The following is a 19,688-nucleotide window of genomic DNA, read 5'->3' as shown; positions in this document are numbered from 1 at the left end:
GAAGACCAAGGCAGAGATGTAGCAGCGGAATAAAGCCGCCACAAGCTAAAGGAGCTCCTAGAGTCACCAGAAACTGAAGAATCAAGGAAGGAATCTCCCGTAGAGCCTTCAGAGGGAGCGCAGCCCCACCGACACCTTGATTTTGGACTCTGGCCTGCAGAACTGAGAGCAAGTTTCTGTCTTTGTAAACCACCCACTTCATGGTAATTTGTACAGTAGCTTTAGAAAACAAATTTAAATGGTAATGTGTACCAAGAAGAAAATAAAATGGGGATGAGACAAGGATGCAATTGGGGACTACTTTAAATAGTGGGGTCTGGGAGTCCTCACTGAGGAGGTGTGATATGAGCTGCCCAAGGATATGGGAGACGAGTATTCTGAATCTGGGGACCGCAAGTACAAAGTGGGAATTCCCAACATGGGAATGACCTTGGTGTGTTTGACGACCAGAAGGAAGTCAGTGGAGCTAGAATACAGGGTGATGAAGGGGAGAGTGGTTAGAAGATGCTGCTGATGAAGTGGGTCGGGACCACACCCTACAGGGCCTCATAGGCCCTGGGAAGACGTATGGATTTCCCAACTGAAACCTGCCTCAGAAAAATCCTACAGTTAAAATGACGTACAGATTCCCCAACTGCATATAGAAAGAAGAACATTATGTATATATTTATTAAGTTAGTAAATCTAAGTATATTCTGAACATTCTAATAATTGGATTTAAAAAAAACCCTAGAACATTTATAATGTTATTCGTGAAATCCCATCCCACTGTTTAATTCTGTATGAATCTTGATGTCACACATAGAATCTGTGCAGTCAAATACCACAGGACACAGTAGAAAATCCTCATGGAGATCCTTTATTTCATTCACTTTCTACTTACAAGGTGGAATTTCAGCCTGTGAAAGTTGTTTTTGCCAGTTCACTCAATGGCTCGGAATATCACCTTGTCCTAATTCTGTGGTGCAAGCCATCCTGGGAGCATGTCCCAGGGTCGTGGATACACTGGACTGGATGGGACACATTCCGGAACTCCACAACGGGTGGCTTCCCACAGATCCCACCACCTCATTCCAACTGGGATCAGCAAGGAAACAGATGGTATTTCTCTTCAGCATTTCAAAGATCAGATCTACTTCATTTACATGTAAGAACATTTTCTCAAGTATATTTAAAGTGTTTAGCATTTTCCTATAGTTCTTCAAATGTCTGACATTCATCTTTTCCCTACCTTTAAAATTCCTTTCTTTTTCACATTATCTTTTTTGATTGCTTCTTATTATAAAAACAAAAAACAAAGATGTGGATTTATTGTGCACATTAGCAGATCCATACAGAAAAATGCACAGAGGTTTTATATACCTCTTACAGTAACAGCTCAGAGTATAAAGACAAGAAGGAAGAATCTGAAATATTAAACTTGCTCTGAAATAAGCCTACCTGGGATGACACCACTTTAGTTTAATCAGAATTTTCCCTCATCAACTATTCAACAGTGCCAAGTATAAAAAAACCTGGTTGTTAAAATGCATAGCAGTCACTCCACATACAGCTCCCCACCAACCCACCCAGCTGCTGAATGACAGGGCTTTTTCAAGTTTTATTCCCCTTTAGTTTAAATTTAATGGAAAAAACTTAAGTCATGCTGTAGCAATGTATCCCCATAGAGAATTACCATTTACCAAGATTTTGTGTTTTGAGTGAGAGAAATCTTACTGAAGGAATACTGATGATCATTTTCCAATAAATTTTGAGTGAAAAACAATTTTTACCCCAATCTGAGGTATAAACTTGCTTTTTTGGGGACACAACAACTGTAAGTTAGACACTTAGCAACCATCCAAGACAATAAAAGAAAGCCTATGGCAGTCTGCCATATTATGGTGAGTGTCTATCAAAGTTCATCATGATTTTTTGTGAGATCTTCCCCATAGTTGGTAGCTTGGCTTCCAACAAACATGTTCCAGTTCTCCAATATCTCCTCTTTAGTTAGCTTCTCATCCTGTAGGAGAGAGGAAAGAGCTCTGTCATAGAAGCTCTGGTAACTGTGAGCAATAGTTCAGCATGATGCTCATGTTATTTCATTGATTTCCAACCTTTAAATACTACATTTAATAATTCAGAAGCTGCTGGGTACCTCCTTCATCTATCATTACTGCACTGCAAAACTCAAAATTGGAACAGCCTCCTGCTGTAAAAAGCTGTGCTAAAGTACATCAGGTAAGTCCCCAAGTAATTCAGAAGCTAGACTCCATTTAAGTCTACAAGCAGCACTGGCATTCCCAAAACAGGCCTAGAAGAATTTCACTTCCTTTTTATGACCTAATTGCATAACCTGTTGGCATAACTTGAGAATTTGGGGCAATTAGCAAAGTGGAAAGAGGCAGGACTATTTTCTAAATCTTGATTTATGTATTTGGATGTTGGTCAATAAATATTGAAGTAGTGGGCACTGGAGCCAGCAGTGTGAGCTTGCCTGAGGATGTCTGGGCTTTAATGGGATGGACTTCCCTGTGCCTGACACATCCCAGATGTTTGGTAAATATCTGGTGACTGAACACATGGGTGAATACGCCTGTCCTAGGGCAATACAGGGTATGCCTCTTAAATCCATGTTCTGCCCACATCAAACGAAGTTACTGGTTCTGCAATCCTAGGAGATGTGATTTCATGTAAGTCTGTGGCCTGTAGCTCACTATTCAGGAAAGTCTGGGCCCAGTGGGCTCACTGGGGGTTATCATGGCTTTGGCTCACATTTACAGGTTACAACTGTGGGGCAAGAATGAGAAGTCAATAAGGATATGGGCCAATGCTATTGCCAGAAAAGCAAACGAAACCCATCTTATGTAAACTGACTCCCTTCCACCAATGATTCCAGAAGAATGTTAAATACCTTGTTTTTGTCTGACTCATACACCAGGTGTCTGGCCTCGGCCTGTGCATGGTCATAATCTTGAGGAAGAATCCAGTGGCGAATCTCATCTTTGTCCAACTTCCCATCCTTGTTCAGATCCCGGAATTCATTAAACTGTTCCCGTTCTGACAAAACCCAGTCCGGCTCAGGCCCATTCTCCTCGTGGGAAAACATATCCGCTAGAAGGGAAGGTTGTTCTTGGTTATGAAGATAAGGGGGAAGGTAAAAGCCATAAAAACTAGACCTTCTGAGGTTTTGAAAGGGTGATGACTGATCAAGAGACCTAACTCAAAGAGCTGGTGGGCAGTTTCTTCAGGATAAAATGCAATAATTTGTTGACTGTGAAGGTCACTTGATGGAACAGAAAGAACCGTGCTGAGGAGCCAGATGGTGAATCCTGGCTCTTGACTTAGTTCAGTGACTGGGATTAAGTTACTTGGTTCAGTGACTGAGGCTTGAGTTTCCTTGTCTGTAAAATGGAGACAATAATTTATAAATCACAAGGTATTATGAAGATCAAATGGGCCATCTATGTGAAAGCCTCTACAAGCCAAACTGGCACTATACAGGTGAAAACTGATAATAATGACCAACACTGAGCACTTTCTATGGTTCAGATACTGTATAACGTGCTTTATATACATTTTCTCATCTGATTTTCATACAACCCTATGAAGAAGGTGCTGCTATTATTCCCATTTCACAGATGAAAACATTGAGGCATAGTCTTACCCAATGACCCACAGCTAGTATGAGCTTGAGGCTACACAGGAACATGGGCACTCTACTTCCATGGTCCTAATCACTGTGTTTATTACTATTGTATATATCATTTCCGAAGGGCTTTTTCACATATATCATTTTATTTCATCCTTATATCAACTCTATAAGATAGATTATTATCCCCATTTTACAAAATGGCATGGAAAGGAAAAAGAAGGAAATGTTTATGCATTGCTTATTTTGTCACTAGGTCTTCTTGGAAAAGAGAGATACCCTGTGGGCAGTTTCTCCTTAATGGGAGCACAGCTTGGAAGTGTCAGGTGATAGAGGGAGCAGGTAGTGAGTGAAGGGAGAAGAGAGGCAAGATCCTTGGCTACAAGGAAGCTCCAAGGGAGACCCACACCTGACATGCACGTTGTCTTTGAGAAAGGGCATATGTATTAGCTAATTCAAGCTTCATCTGGGGCTGGCTGGTTAGCTCAGTTGGTTAGAGCACAACCTTGTAACACCGAGGTCAAGTGTTCAGATTCCCTTACCAGCCAGCTGCCAAAACACACACACACACACACACACACACAAGCTGTCTGCTGTCAAGCTTCATCTAATTCTGCAAGGATAGGTGCTATTTATTACCATTTTACAGGTGAGGAAATTGAGGCTTACAGCGATTACACGACTCCCCCAAGGTCACAAAGTGAGTAAGTGGAGAAACCAGGCCTCCCAATTCCAGAGCCCTGTCCACTACACCATACCACCGCCACCTTTCCACTTGTCCCCGCCCGAAGAGAAGATTCCCCCAGAAATGAAGAGAAGTCACTTGCTAGACAAGTTGATACACCGGGTCTCTCAGACTACAAGTCTCTCAGAATTTGATCTTTAAGCACAATGTCCCCACCCGCCCCCTGCCCAGCATAAAGAATGGGATGTTTCTCTTTAGGCAGAGCCACTCAAACAGTTTTGCCCACGACTGACTTTGCACCATTTCAATGCAGAGTTCAGGAGGGCCGGGAAGAGCATGCATGCTTAATCAGAAGCGCTACATTGTTTGTTTTAATCAGGCAGCCTTTTCTGTCAGTCATTCCATCACCAGATCTCCCCCGGCACATGCACCCGGCAAGGGGAGTGCTCTGTTGCTTGCACTGCCAAGGCAGCTGACAGCATCCGCCATGCTGCAAAGGTAGTGCCACTGAGATCACTTTAAATACCAAGGCAAGAACTGCCTGTCTGTTACCAATGACACACAGTGCTCAGTCCTCAAGAACAAATACTATTTCTAATGATTAGAAGAGACTTTGCTCGTCATCACTGAAGGCACTTGTTCTCGCATATGGGGTGGCAAAGTAATAAAACCACAAAACCAGACTGATGGCAAGTCGGGCTTCAGTTTTACATTTAAAGGTAATTAACTGCCTCTATTAAGTATGTGTACCAAAATGATATATATACAGTCCCTTTTGTTGTAGGTCAACGCCTAAATCAAACGATTTTCCAGCTTTTACTTTATTGAGACTTGGGAAAAGAAGAGCTGTCGGGAGACGGCAGCCTGCCATCAGAGTCATGTGCCATAGCAGCTGGTGAGGATCATATGGAAATGTCCTTGGTGCCTGCTCCAAGGCTTGTGGGGCTACTGGGCTGCCGAAAGGGCTCTAAGCAGCAATAGTGGGTTCTGACCCAAGTACATTAATGTGAGCCTCATTCAGCCAGTGTTCACGGTTACCTGGAAACGCACTTTTTGATGTTGCTTAAGCGGAGCCCATAAAGTAAAATGCAAGGTGTGGTACTCCCAACCAAAGGATGGGAAACTAGAGGCACAAAACGGCTGTATTACTGGGCAACTGTGCACTTTGTAAAAGGATTTACCTCTCTAGAAGGAATGTCTTTCTGCAGAGAGCTTGAGCATATGAACAGTTCCATCGATCACAGCTGCGTCTGCTCAAGAGTTTCCAGGCCCCGATGACCCACAGTCTGATTTTGGAGTCTTTCCCCTGACACTGTCTGTGCTGGCTTCACTGTAAATCTACGGGATCACCAGTTGCATTTGCAAAGATAAGATGAGGCAGCGTGATGAAGGGCACCTTCATCACCAGAGCTGTGGGGCCAACTGTTGCCAGCCTAGTGGAAGGGCCGGCCTTTTCATCTCTTCCCCGCTGAATGAGGTTGTCACACTAGGGCTGGTGTGACAAATCCGAAGGCCCTCCCCCTTGGGAGGTCATAGGAGTGACATCACATTCTTCCAGCTGTTGCTGAAAGAGACGTCTGGGGAAAGCAGCCAGATATGTGGTGGAGGAATGTTGCCTAGCTGGGACAGCTGAACAAGGCTCCAGGGCAGCACTCACCAATGTACTCATCCTGGTCCACAAACCCGTCCCCATTCTTGTCAATGTCCTCCAGAGTTTCCTAGGAAGGAAAGGAGCAAACAGAATGCAAGATGGCCATGTACTCTGGGTAAATCTGAGAACTCTACTGTCCTCCTTTGTCCCGCTTTTATGGCTGAATGCTTGGTGACTTCTGGCTCATCTTACCTCCCTGGGTATTAGTTTCTTATCGGTAAAAAACAGGCAGTGATTTCTGTCCTACTCTGCACCCCACAATTTCAATAGCAGAACATTCTCTTTGAAGGAAAATGTACCTGCAAACTCAGAGGTGCTCTTTTTATATCAGGAAGGCTGGCCAGGCCAACCATCTCCACCGTGCTGCCAAAACATCCCCTGGAGGACCTGCGAGGAACCCAGTGTGAAAAACCACTGGATCAGATAATCACAAAAGTAGATTCCAGTGCTAACTGGACTATGAACACTGAGTTAGTGTCAGAGAAATAAGAAACAGTGGACAATTGAAAAATAAAAATATATCTGACTTTTAAATGTATTATACTCTGTATTTAGCGTATTCAACTTCTTAATTGGGTTTTTGGTAGGGTCAATAATTAATTGAGTTTACTATCCACTGGTCTGGCAACTCAAAGGTATTGTGGATTAAAGAAAATATCAGCCTGAGAGCAAAGAGGCAATTCTGAAGGCACAAATTCCACATGTGAATAATTCCCCATCTTTGTTGTCCTCTGGCAAATTAGTTATCACTAAATGGATGTAGGGTGGTAAAGAGAAATGATTCTTAGAGCCACGGCCCAGTCCTTAGGGTCATGGTGCTCATGGGGTCGAAGTATGAGGCAAAAGTGGACCCATCCACCAACTGGGTAACTAAAATAATCGAGAGCTGATTATAAACCAACGCTCTGGCCACCTGTCTCCCAGCATCGAAGCAGTTGGAACTGACTCGGGACATCTGCCCAGGGAACAGGTGATGGCATTTATCCAAGTGTGGTTGAAAATGAAGACGTTTGGGACCCAACAAGACACTATGGAAAGCAACTACACTCTGAAGTCTTACAAGCGTAGTCATCCCTCAAGTTTCGGGTCTGATCCATTTACCTCCAAGGACCCATCCCTAAGGGTAGAATCCTTTCCAGCCAGAATTTTTACTTTAAGTTTCCATATGGTTTTAACGATCCAGTGCATTCCATTTGTGTCTTTTTCTAATTCCCTCACAGCTGAAAAATAAGGTAGAGACTAGCTAGTTGGCCACTAACCCCATTTGCTCTTTCTGGGCACATATCTAAACTATATTTCCCAGCCTCCTCATGGATACGAGGGGCCAGTGGAACATAAAGAGAAGGGATGTGTCATTTCCTGGCCAGAACAGTAAAGACAAGCTGTGTCTTCTCATTCCCGCTCTTCCCTTTGTCTACCGGCTGGTTGTTGCCAGGTTGACCGTGAAGCCACAAGATGGAAGTAACCCGGGTACCTGACAGCATTTAGAGAACTGCCCAAGAGTTCCACCTGGCTGGGACCACCTGTACTAGACTTTGTATAAGCAAGAAACCACAAGCTTTGATTGTGTTAAATGGCTACAACTGGGGGCTATTTGTCACTGTAGCTGGCCCGCCCTGACTAGTTTCCTGGGTACACAGGTATCCAAAGCATTGTTCTTCAGAGTCCTTCTCCAATTCCCTTCAATCTGAAAAAGTTATATCTTTGGAAGAAAGGATGAGATTTGAGGGCCGTTTTCTCGCTGGTACTTCCCAGCCCAGGCTCTTCATTCATCTTACCAAAACCACAATTTCCTTCATATGCTCAAACTCCTCAGGGTGCAGAAAGGCAGTGAACTCCTCCCGAGTGGCTGTCAGGTCACCATTGAGGTCTGCAGCCTTGAACCTTCTCTCGTCACGTGGCAGCATCTTTTTAAAGGTCTGATGATCTGAAGTATCATGAAACTCTGTGGGGTTTCCTGCAGGACATAACACAGAAATGTTTAAGCCGTGCTGCTAAGGAAAGTGCTCCATTCCAGATTGCTCATCCTCCATGCCCAAATGGTACATTTGGGACAAAAGGTCCTGACCTCTTGAGTTCTTGGAAACAGTTTTTTTCAGAATGCCTCTAGTACCTGTCGCTTGAAGCCACCTCTTCAGTTCTTCCTAGGCCTGTCTCCTCCCTGTCTCTGCCATGCACCCAGCAGGTGAGCACCCTGTGCCTCTGCATCTCACTCCTCTCCCTCATTCCGCAGCCCAGTTTGTCTTATATCCAAACCCTGCCCATTGCCAGATGTGTTGCTGCACCTTTGTCCCTCTCACTGGCCTACCTTCCCCACAGGTGCTTATCTCTCTGAATATGAATCCATCCTTCAAGGCCCAGGTCCCAAGCGAGCCTCCACCAGGAAGCCTTCCCTGATTCCTCCAGCCTACTCGATCTTTACTATCCAAAATTAGGCAGCCTTTCGAAACTGTACCACAGATACACTTCCCTTCTGCTTTCTTCTTTGTATGTGCCTCTGAGACTGTAAGTTCAAGTAGGGCAATGACCTAAGGGATTTTTTATTAGTCCCTTGCAGCTCTCCCCTATGCCTTCACTCAAAGTAAGCAACTCAGTACATTCTTAGTAACAAAGGAGGATGTTACACAAGTGGATTCTGCTTAGGAGGTTGTGACATCTCTCCGAAGCGGGTGGATATGATAAGAAGCGAATCTCTTGCGAGAAGCTTGTCGGTTGGGCCCCAGCTATGTAATCGCTCCTACAGCACCTCTTACCTAGGTAGTAGCCGTAAGTGGCTTGTTTGTATTCTTCCCAGGAAATTTTATCATCTTTGTCCCTATCATAATCCTTCCAGACTTTAGCAACATTATCGTAGATGTATCTTTTCTGCACCCGTTTGATCCAGGTTTTCAGCTCCTCGGTGGTGACAAAGCCATCCCTATTACTGTCGATTCGGTCAACAATCTTCCTGTAGTAAAGAAAACCCCACAAGGCTGTTATCAAGGCTGTGTGATCCTGTTCCAGCAAAAGATCAAACCCCTACACGATAAAAAAAAAAAATGCTTAAATAACTAAAATAGAATCAATGATCCAATGATGCTCAGAAAGAACTTAAAGTTTATCCTTTCCAAGAATAATATGCCTTCTCTCCACCCCCCAACCAGTGCCAGTGGCAGACGTTGCTAATGGATCATGCCCCTCTGTCCTGATAAACCTAGATGTGACCTCAGAATTCTTGTTAAGATTATGCTCTGGAGACGGCCACTGCCGACTGATTAGAGTTCATCCGTTAGATGAGACCTTTTAATCTCCCCTGACGTAGTCTAACTGCCTCATTTTAGACTAATGGAAACTGAGGCCCAGAGAAATTGACTTTTCCAAGATCACACAGCTAGTATTTGGTACAACTGAGATGAGAACCTATGTCTTTTGGCTCTAGATCCAATGCAAAAAATGGAGCATTCTATGTTAACCAAAAGATAATCGAGTTCTTCGTTTTGTTGTTGTTTTTAAATACCACCACCTTGGACGCAAAGGCTTGAAACTTAAAGAAAGTGGAGACCAGATCTTCTTGGACAAAGCATAAAATGTCAGGGATGAAAGAGCCTTGACATCATGGAAACTATTCAAGAAACACGACCAGCTGAATAGCTGCAGGAGCCTAAACCCTCTGCTCTTAGGGTGAAGACCCCTATGCCCACTGGTGTCTCAAGCTCCACAGCTGGCCCGGGTTCCAGAAATTTCCCACTGGACTCCACTGAGGTACTCTAAACACTAGTCCAGAGTGAACTTCAGGTTGGGAACTCAATACCATCCAACTCTAGGCCAGAGGGTCCAAGCTAGAGATGCCATACCTGTAGGGAACTTCACAGGCACCCATAGCTATTTCCAATGTTTAAAAAGTTTCACCCTGGTAGTCCATTTTCCTGAAATGAAGTCATACAGGCTAATTATGGATTTGTCTCTTTGTTTGGGGCTGGAATTCTGTCAACACAATGGTAGAACTTTCTTACTATGAATAGAAGTTCTGGTTGATTAATTAAAATTAGGAAATGACTTCATTAGTTCTTCATAAATATAATTTTCTTTTTGACTGGTAAGGGGATCGCAACCCTCGGCAGGGTGTGGTCTGCACCACGCTCAGCCAGCGAGCGCACCGGCCATGGGATCCGAACCTGCGGCCTTGGCACTGACGCCGCACTCTCTGAGTGAGTGACGGGGCTGGCCCTGAATAGTCAAAAGTTTCCCTCTTCTACCTGAACCTAGGAAGCCCAAGCTTCTCTTTCTCAGGAAGGTGTTAAACATTACTAACAGCTTTAAATGTCCTTTCATTTGTAATGAGGCTGCCCCCAGGAAATCATAGCCAGACACAGCAGAATTCTTTCAACATTCTACAGTGTTGAGATCACCTACTACATGCCAACCACTGTTCCAATCCTGGGGACGCGACCATGGGTTACCCAAAACTAACTGAGGAACAGAATCTCAGGCCAGCAAAAGCCTACTTACATCAGACTGTATGGTCCTCTTGAGGGCAGCATCTAATCTATGCCACATAAAAACCCAGGACATAGCTCAGCCTGACACACAGTAGGGGCTCAGTAAATATTTGTTACAGTTATAAATAAGATCTTAACGTCTCTTGTTAAAAATCTCAAGTGAGATAGTGGGAAAAGCAGCTGTGATGCAGGTAAAACCAAACACTTTAATCAGAACACCTGGATCCTCATCCCAGCTCTGGTCGCTGTCACCTGTATGATACTGGGAGAGTGACTTGATCTCTGAGCCTCAGTTTCCTCATCTGTAAACTGGAATCTTCTTCACAAGGAATGTTGTGAGGAATAAAGCAGAGAACAAGTGTCTTTCCTCACTAAAGACAATAATCCAGATTAGGGTAGATGGAAACTTCACTAAACACCCAGCAAGTAACAGAAATGAACAAAGCCTTTGGTGGGGTCTACAGCCAAACAAGGCTGCCCAACTCTGCTGCAGACAATGACTGCCATGTGGGAAAAAAGGTGTCAAGAGAAAGCAGAAATCCAGGTCTGTACGTGAAATTACTCAAATTTTAAATGTTAGCAAGTAACTTGCATTTTTCCTAAGACTCTGTGTGTCATGTTTGTGACTGTATACAGTCTATGGGTCCCCTCTTCTCAACCCTCTGGCCTAAGTGTATCTAGGAGCCTTAGATCTGTCACATTTTCAGAATCAATGGTCAGCTGGTGGTGACAAAGTTGCCTGGATCTAGCCCTGCTTTTCCCTCTGCTTCTCACACTCAGCCCTGACCCAAACTAGACCCCAAATTTCCAACACCCTCTGCCCTCCTCTCGCCCAGATTTACTTTACAGGTGAACTGTGCATGCACCACCCCTCCAGTGGCTCAGGCCAGAGATCCAGATGCACCCTTGATTCTCCCTTCCCTCTTCTTCCCCACATGGAGTCAAGAGTAAGAGCTGCCACCCTACCTCCCACTGGTGTCTAGATTCATTCTGGACAGGCCGAGCCTGGTTCAGGCATTCGTCACCTCTCCCCTGCCCCTGGTCTCCTCATCTGCTGTGGATTGAATTGTGTCTTCCCCGTACCCCTGAAGTCCACGTATTAGAAACTTAACCCCCACTGTGATGGAGTTAAGAGAATGGGAAATCCTATCACGGTAATTGAAAGGTGTGGCCTTGAAGAGGTGATTAGATTGTGAGGACCACACCCTAGTAAATGGATTAATCCATTGATGATTTAATGGTGGTCATGGGCATGGTTCTGAGGGCTTTAAAAGGAGAGCCAGTGAGGTTAGCTCTCTCTACTTCTGCCGTCTGCCATGTGACATGCTGCTTTGCTGTGAAGAGTTGCCACTCGCCAACAAGGCTGTCACCAGATGTGTTCCAGATGTGTGATGTGGACTTTGGACTTCCCAGCCTCCAAAACTGTAAGCAACAAGTATCGCTCCTTCACAAATTAACCAGTTTCGGGTGTTTCTGTCATAAGCTACAGAAACAGACAAATACACCATCTGTGCCTCAGTTCTGCGCTCTGCCTTCCCTAACGTGTTTGTGGCATTATGACATTTTGACCACATAATCTCCACCTCACCATGGTCCTTCCTGCTCTGTCCTTGGCTCCCCTGCACTCCCACCTCCCTCTTCTTACCTGTCCCTTTACAGACTCAACACCCCTCATGCACCAGAACCAGTTTCTAAACCTTTATAAATGGGCTGTTATCTCTTCAGGAACACCTTCCTCTGTGATACACACAGCAACCTCTGAGTCATCCTACAAACTCTGATCAGATGACATCCCCAAACCCCCAAGCCTCTCTCCAACCTGAAGCCGTAGGGGCTCCTTTTCCTGGATGTGCTTGCTGTAGTTTTTATAAGCCACCATTACAGCATCTATGCACAATGCCTGCCTCTGTGTCTCTCCGTCATGTTTGATTACAAGCACTTTGAGGCCTCCAGCTAAGGCTTCATCTTTGTACCTGCTGGTATCTAACGTGGTGCCTGATACACAGTAGCCACTCAGATGTCGGTTGCGTGAATAAATGAGTGAAGTCAAGGTGTTCGTATGAGGATCAAACTCAGACCAACTCCATCGACACCTGTTCTCACCATTAGGCTTCCCCATCATGATGAAGGCATTAAACTGGAAGCTGTAGGACCACAAACTACAAAGTTCCTCACTCCAAATTCCCAAACCTCTCCCCCTCCTCCAACAATGCTGAATGGCTGGCACTCATAGTCTCAGAATAAACCGGTTTCCCAGTGCCTCACAGCAATACAATTGACTGAACTCATCAACAGCCCCCATTGTTAAGTTCCAAACAAGAAGAGAAAGTACTTTTCTGCAAAATAAAAGGTGATTGTTCGGAGGTGACTTTGAAGTTCAAAGACCTCTTTATCAGAGCAGGCAGACAGTGCACCTACACAATAGGTATAATCTATCTTCATATTCTAACCAAACACACTGGCCTTTGGTAGCCCCTGAGAGCACAGGGATGGCTGTGTTCTTTCCTATACAGCAGAACCCGAAGATCCTCCACCCCCTGGAAGCAGGTTCCGGGAGAACCTGTGCCCAGTAGGCAGAGCGTTGAGTCCTTCCCCAGCCCTTCCTCCAGCTGGGATCAGGCTGGCTGCTGATCCCTCCGTGGAAGGACTTCCAGATAACTTTGCACAATGCCCACGTGTCTCCTCAGGGGACCCGGGAGATGTACCAAAGTTTTGCTCCCCAGGTTTTTGGTTCCTGACTCAACTGCCTTGAACGGCGAAATTCACCATCCACCACTGCGACCACCTTGCAGCTTTTTGCCCCATCAGTCAATCAGTTGCCAAAGAACTGAGTAAGTGCCTCTGCAGACATCTCCTGGAAACTGAAACCAGGGGACCAGTTCCCGTCCCCCTCCCCCATCTTTTATCCCCAAGTGCCCCTCCCTTCTTAACAACCGGATTTTTTTCTCCCTCCAACAGATTCACGGGGCGATTGGGCAGAAGGCGAGAACGCCCCAGCCCTGGTCCTGAGACACAGGCCGGGAATCAAGCCTCCCTCGCCTGCCCGCTTCATCTTTCATCCATTCACGTCCCTCCTTGAGATTTTCCAAGCAAGTGCCAAGCCCCTCTTTCCAGTAATGAGGGGTGGGGGGTAAAAGAGAAACTGCCAGGGTGGGGAGGAACTCTTGTCACTCTAAAAGGCCACCGAGGACAAACTTCTTTTGTACCCTCTCTCCCCTCCCTTGTGATGCAACGAGCGAGCGGGAGGGGGCGGGTCCTCGCCTTCCTGGCTCCCGCGGCCGCTGCCACGTTCTCGCCTCCCCGCGGGAAGCCACCCCGGCCGGGGCGCGGCCGCGCTCTCCACGAGGGGGTCCCGAAGCCGCCGCGGGCAACTTTGCCCTGCCCCGCCGCCAAGCCGGGCGGGTCCCCGCGGTCGCATCGGCGCGCGCGCGATTTCGCTTTCGCTTTGTCGCTGGCGTCCCGCGTGGCTCCCGCCCGGTGGCCCCGCGGGCACCTGCGCCGCCCCCAGCACGGCTCGGGCCGCGGCCTCACCCCAGCCTCTCTTGGCTCTCGTCCGGGGTGAGCTGATCGAAGGTCTTGGAGTCCTCCTTGCCCAGGAAGGCCTCGTGGTCGTACTGGAAGCTCTGGTTGTCCTCGGGCGGCCGCTCGCCCAGCTCGGAGTCGGGCCGCACCACGCGCTCCTTGCGCACGGTGGGCTTGGCCCACAGCGCCCGCGGCGCCAGCGCCAGCGCCAGCAGCAGCCCCAGGGCGAGGCCCAGGCAGCGGCCGCGGCCACCGCGCGCCATCGTCCCGAAGAGAGCGCGGCCGGGAGGCAGGCACCGAGCGAGAGACGAGGCCGGCGGCGGCGGCGGCGGCTGCGGCGGCGGCGGCACGGGAGGAGGGGACGGGCCAGCCCCTCAGCCAGCGCCCGCCCCGTGCCCGAGCGGAGGGGCGCGCCCCGGGCCTGGGGCAGGGACGATCGGGCGGCCCCGCTCACGCGCCCATTGGCCGCCGCGCTGCCGGGGAGGCCGGGGCCGCCCAGCCACGTCGCCAGCCGGGGTGGTGGGCGCCCGGCTCGGGTGTCGCCTCGCCCCTCCCCGCGATCTCGTCGCCAGGGGCGGGCCCAGGCGAACTGGGCTGGGGACTGGAGGGCTCAGGACGACTGGGGGAGAAGTTCTTTGTCAAGCAACAGATGTCGGTGAAATTCCCTCTCTTCCTCCAGTGCCCGAGATCTGAAAGGAAGGAGGCGCTGCCCCTCAACCTCCCGCTCAGAGCCCGAACCTTAGCTCCCGACCCCCCATCCCCCCGCCCCCAAGACGCGCAGTGAAACGCAACTCGACCTACTTAGCAAAGTTTGGCGTCTGGTTACAAACACAGGAGGCTGGAGAGACCAGGGCGGGCCAGGTCCTTTAGAAACGGGGGTCGTAAACTCAAATGTCCAGGAGGGCCAAGCGAGTAACTTCAATATAAACGGGGTGGGGACATCGGAAGGAGTAGCCCTGTGCCTTCCAGCTGCCCGGAGGATCGCAAGCCCCGCTCTGGCAGATGGTCCCGCTTCCCAAAAGGAATCAGGATTTCAGATTTTTATGTTGTCTAAATGTTGGCAACTCCTTTTACAAAAGCGCCACACGAATCAAATCTTATCTGTACATTAAATCCGGAGTAGTGCTGCTAAGACAGATAAGCTCTGTCCCATAGGACTTTGCAATGATGGAAATGTTCTGTATTTGGGCTGTCCTGTAGGTAAGGGCTATTGAGCACTTGCCATGTAGCTAGTAGGAAGCATTGAAACTTTAATTTTAATTTAAACTTAGCCACATGTGGCTAGTGACTACCATATTGGACAGTGCAGGTCTAGAGCAATAATTCTTTTTGTGTCACAGCCTTTTGAAATTCATTGAAAGCTATGGATCCTCTTCCAGAAAAAATGCACATTAAGCTACTGGCATGGATGTTTGATTAAAGTGTCAGGGGATTCATGGATCTTCTGACGCCCTACGCATGAACCCCTGCTGGGTAAGAATCCCTAGAAAACTAAAACTGTGGTTGAAGAAAGAAGCCCACCCCCACAGATCTGGATAGCTGTACTCCCAAGAATTTCTTCCATCTTGCTCTGTCCCCCCTCCCACAATCCCTGTTATTCTAAAAAAGGTCACTGAGTTGTGCTTCTTGCTCTTGCAATAAGGACATCAGGACCTTATCAATAGCAGCACAGATGCAAGTACCTTTCTTATGAAGATCTCTTTCAATCAATTAATGAAGAATTACTGTGTGCCTACCACAGCCTCAGCACTGGACAGGGTGCTGAGGCTACAATGGGGAACAAGACAGTCATGTTCTCTGCAGAGTTATAGTCTATGTGAACAGATGTTCCTTCGTTCATTCACTCAATAAACTGAGCACCTGCTAAATGTCAGGGCTGTGCTGGGTAGTGATTTACTGTCATCCATGGATTGCAAATCAGCGTGACAAGTGCTCAGAGAGGAGAGCATTCAAGACTATGGGGGTGCATCAGAGGGACAGGACCCAGACTTGGAGATCGATTAGGGAAGGCCTCCTGGAGGAAGGGACATCTAAATGGAGACTGAAGATGAGTAGGATAAGCTAGACAGGAGGCGGGCTAAGTGGTTTAATGAGAGAAGGATAAGGTCCTAAATGAGCAGAGGATAGTGGAATTTGAAGCAATGTCCTTGTGACCTTGTACATTCCCACCTGCTAGCAGAGACACTTGGGATCCAGTCCTTGGCGCCCCACTCCACCTCAGCTGACTTTGCTTGGGACAAGAAGCACTGTGCTAAAAACCAGACATGTTCCCCACTGCCGGTCTACAGGTTTGAATTTCTAGCTCTATTGCTTTCTCTATTGAAGCTTCACTTTGGGTGTGTAAGAGCTTCCTACTAAAATGCAAGTACCCTGAAGTAGGTGGCTGAGAACCTTCTGTTCTCATCAGGCAAGCAGGATATGAATTGTTGAGTGAGGGGGAAGAAGGAGTGGGAGGAGGCACAGGGAGAAAGAGCAGGTCTGGAAAAAGAAGGCGATTAGGAAGGGAATGGGAAAGTGAGCGGAGACTGGTGACAGTCTTTGCTTATTTGTAACTTTTGCCATGGGCTGGCCTGGGTACGTGGGATTGATCCAGGCTCTCAGGAATGAGGATGGCACATCCTTCACCCTGTTATAGTTGGCTTCCTGCCAGACGCTAGTGGTTTCCAACAGTCAGATTGTTCCAGAGGTAGTGTTGGCTCCTGTGGGAATTACCAGAGAATTTTAGCACTGCTCTGAATCCGGAAGAGTTTGCATAATTTCCCCTAGGCTTACTTACATTCTCTTCCTTTATATTTTTATTCCTCCACCCTCCCATAAGAGTTCAACACGTCCTCCCAACCAAAGGATCAGGAAGGGTGATGATACAAAATGTAAAGATAATGCACTGCCTAATTGCTTTCTTTCATTTTTTAAAATTGCTTTTCATTTCTCCCTATGTGCATGTATGGGGATTCTAAGTACATTGTCTTCTCTTAGGTTGACCTCCATTCTTGATGAGGCAAAGGAATCAGAAGCAAGAGGAGTGGCATTTAGCAGAGGGTTGAATCAGTGGAAAGGAAAAAGCAAGTTTCACATAGGTGAATTAATCAGGTAGGGTATACTGATCGGCTGCATCTGGCTGCAAGTAATATTATCAACTAAAACAAAAACCCAAGCAGAAATTACTAAAACAATAAGGACACTTTATCATCTCATGGATCAAGAGGTCTTGAGTTAGATCAATTTCAGATTGGTTAATTCAAGTAGCTCGACGATATCATCAAGGAACGAGGTTTTTGTTTTTTGTTTCCGTTTTTCCCTCAGAAGCAGGGGAAAAAGGAGTATTTCCTCTCTTTATTAGGAAGAAAAATTTCCCAGCAGACTTCCCTTCATATCTCAGTGGCTGGAATTGTGTCATGTGCCTGTGCCTGAACTAATGGCAGGCAATGGGAATGGAAATTTCATGATTGGTGTAGACCAATCAAAATTCATTCCCTCGGTCTGGAAAGAACACAATATCCTCTGAAGCACATGGTTCAGGTTCTGTTGGCAAGGAAGAACAAGCCGGATGGCTCTGTCTACCACGTGAAATAATGATCTACTGCTTTCATGTTTAAAAGCACTTTGAGCATCTCTAACTCCTTCTCCACCATTCAAAATTACACAAACTCTTCAAAACCCAGCTCAAATGTCACCCTCTCCATGAAGTTTTCTCTTATACCTCAGTTCAGAACTAATTACTTCTTCCTCAATATGTCCAGAGCCTTTGTATGTGTGAGCGCACACACTTTTCAGTCTTCTTTGTATTAACAAATTACTTTAGTCTCTCTTAATTCCAAATTCCTTGAGAGGAATGATCACATCTGATTCATATCCACGTTTGTAAGTCCAGGGACTAGTACATTATTAGCGCTCTCACAGTAGCTGATCGCCATAAGACAGATGTGCTGTGAGGCCAGGACCGTACACTTTTGGTTCACCACTGTATACCCAATATATAGCACAGTGCCTGGCTCATAGTAGGTGCCCCCCAAAATTTTCAATGATTAATAAATAGTGATAGCTACCAACTTCTGCCTCAGGTCAAGATGGAGTAAAGGAGGAATTGGATTTACCCTCCCGTTTGAAACAAATAAACAAACAAAGAAAAACAGATAAAATATATGAAACAACAGTTTTCAAGACACTGGACAGCAGGCAATGAAGGACACTGGAAATAAGGTGAGTCCTATGATTACCCCAGTTTATTGCCTTGGCAGAGTTTCCAGGCCATGGTGCAGGGAGAGAGAACTAAGATGTATCTGGCAGATTTCCTGAGTTGAAAAGAACGTGGTGAGTGTCCAGAGAAATCAAGTCACCCATAGTTCTTAGGAGAGAGTATCAGAGAGGAATTGCTGCACAGAGAGAGACCTCAAAGATCTGTTTCCAAGTAAGTTAACTTCCTCCCAGAAAAAAGCTCAAGAAAATTTACAGGAATACAAAAACTATGCAAATCCAAGAAGGTAAAATTCACAATTTCTAGCATCCAAAGACACAAAGCAAGAAAAAGTAATGAGGAGAAAAATCAGTCAATGAAATGTGACTCAGAACTGACACAGATGTTAGAATTAACAGAGAAGAACATTAAAACAGTTATAATTATATTCAATATGTTTTAAAAATTCAGAAGAGACAGGGAAGAGACAAAAAAGACAAATTGAAAGTCTAGAGATCAAAATTATAATATCTGAGATGAAAAATAAACTATATAATATTAGTAGAAGATTAAACACTACAGAAAAAAATATTAATGAATTTGAAGGCATAGCAATAGAAACTATCTAAATGAAACACATAGAGAAAAATGAATTTAAAAAATGAAAGAGAAAGAGTAATCTCTGGGACAGCTTCAAATTATATAGGTAATTTGAGTTTGTGGAAGGAAGTCAGAAAAATATTTGAAGACATAATGGTCAACAGTTTCCCAAACTTGATGAAAACTGTAAGCCACAGATCCAAAAAGCTCAGCAAACCCCAAGCATGCGAAGCATGAAGAAAACTCCATTAAGGGACATTATAATCAAATTGCTTAAAACGGGTGATAAAGAGAAAATCTTAAAAGCAGCCAGAGGAAAAAAAAATGAGTTGGAAGACTTTTGCTAAAGTAACAAAGCTAACAACTGTGATATCTTAAATCAAGTTATTTGTATCACTGGTGCCATGGACTGAATTGTGTCCCTTTACCCAATTCATATGTTGAAGCCCTAACTCCCAATGTGACTATATTTGTAGATAAGGACTTTAGAAGGTAATTAAGATTAAATGAAGTCATAAGGGTGGGGTCCTAATCCAATACGAATGGTGTCCTTATAAGAAGAGGAAGAGAAAGTTCTCCTGAATGCACACACTGATGTGAGCATGTGAGGATATAGCAAGAAAGTGGTCATCTGTATGTCAGGAAGAGAGCCCTCACCAGAAACCAACAATGCTGGCACCCTAATCTCAAACTCGCAGCCTCCAGAACTGTGAGAAAATAAATTTCAGTTGTTTAAGCCACCCAGACTGTGGTATCTTGCCATGGCAGCCTGAGCAGATGAATACATGAATGAATTTATATTTTGATGAAAGAAATTATATTCCCTGGTTGTCCATGGCCCTGGTACACCCAAGTTATGTGTAGATGGAGAAGAAGATAGCAGTCAGAAAGGAGGAAGCCTAAAAATGTAAGAAAGAAAGGGTAACTGATAAAGCAAAGTCCTAGAT

At 45.9% G+C, this 19,688-nt stretch overlaps 1 protein-coding gene across 1 annotated transcript; it reads right to left on the bottom strand.

Annotated features, from left to right (window-relative positions):
* Positions 1-843: 843 nt before the first annotated feature.
* On the bottom strand, positions 844-14,474 carry RCN1 (reticulocalbin 1). The gene is made up of 6 exons (XM_063093870.1): positions 13,977-14,474; positions 8,721-8,914; positions 7,746-7,924; positions 5,974-6,034; positions 2,894-3,093; positions 844-2,002 (listed from the first exon to the last, which is right to left on the bottom strand). The coding sequence occupies exons 1-6, from the start codon at positions 14,228-14,230 to the stop codon at positions 1,895-1,897; spliced, it is 996 nt and encodes a 331-aa protein (XP_062949940.1). The 5' UTR covers positions 14,231-14,474; the 3' UTR covers positions 844-1,894.
* Between the last annotated feature and the right edge of the window lie 5,214 nt (positions 14,475-19,688).

The sequence above is a fragment of the Cynocephalus volans genome, chromosome 4 (assembly GCF_027409185.1).
Source record: "Cynocephalus volans isolate mCynVol1 chromosome 4, mCynVol1.pri, whole genome shotgun sequence".
Taxonomy (NCBI): Eukaryota; Metazoa; Chordata; class Mammalia; order Dermoptera; family Cynocephalidae; genus Cynocephalus; species Cynocephalus volans.
Note: the sequence above shows the minus strand (reverse complement) of the source record. Positions and strands in the feature narration are given on the sequence as shown.

Bases quoted from the DNA above. Each gene is read 5' to 3' on its own strand.
- RCN1 (XM_063093870.1), bottom strand. From the start codon at position 14,230: ATGGCGCGCGGTGGCCGCGGCCGCTGCCTGGGCCTCGCCCTGGGGCTG. The intron at 3,094-5,973 runs GTGAGTGCTGCC...CTTCCCTTCTAG, and splicing joins GGACCAGGATGAGTACATTG to CGGATATGTTTTCCCACGAG. The intron at 2,003-2,893 runs GTATTTAACATT...TCTCTCCTACAG, and splicing joins ATGAGTCAGACAAAAACAAG to GATGAGAAGCTAACTAAAGA.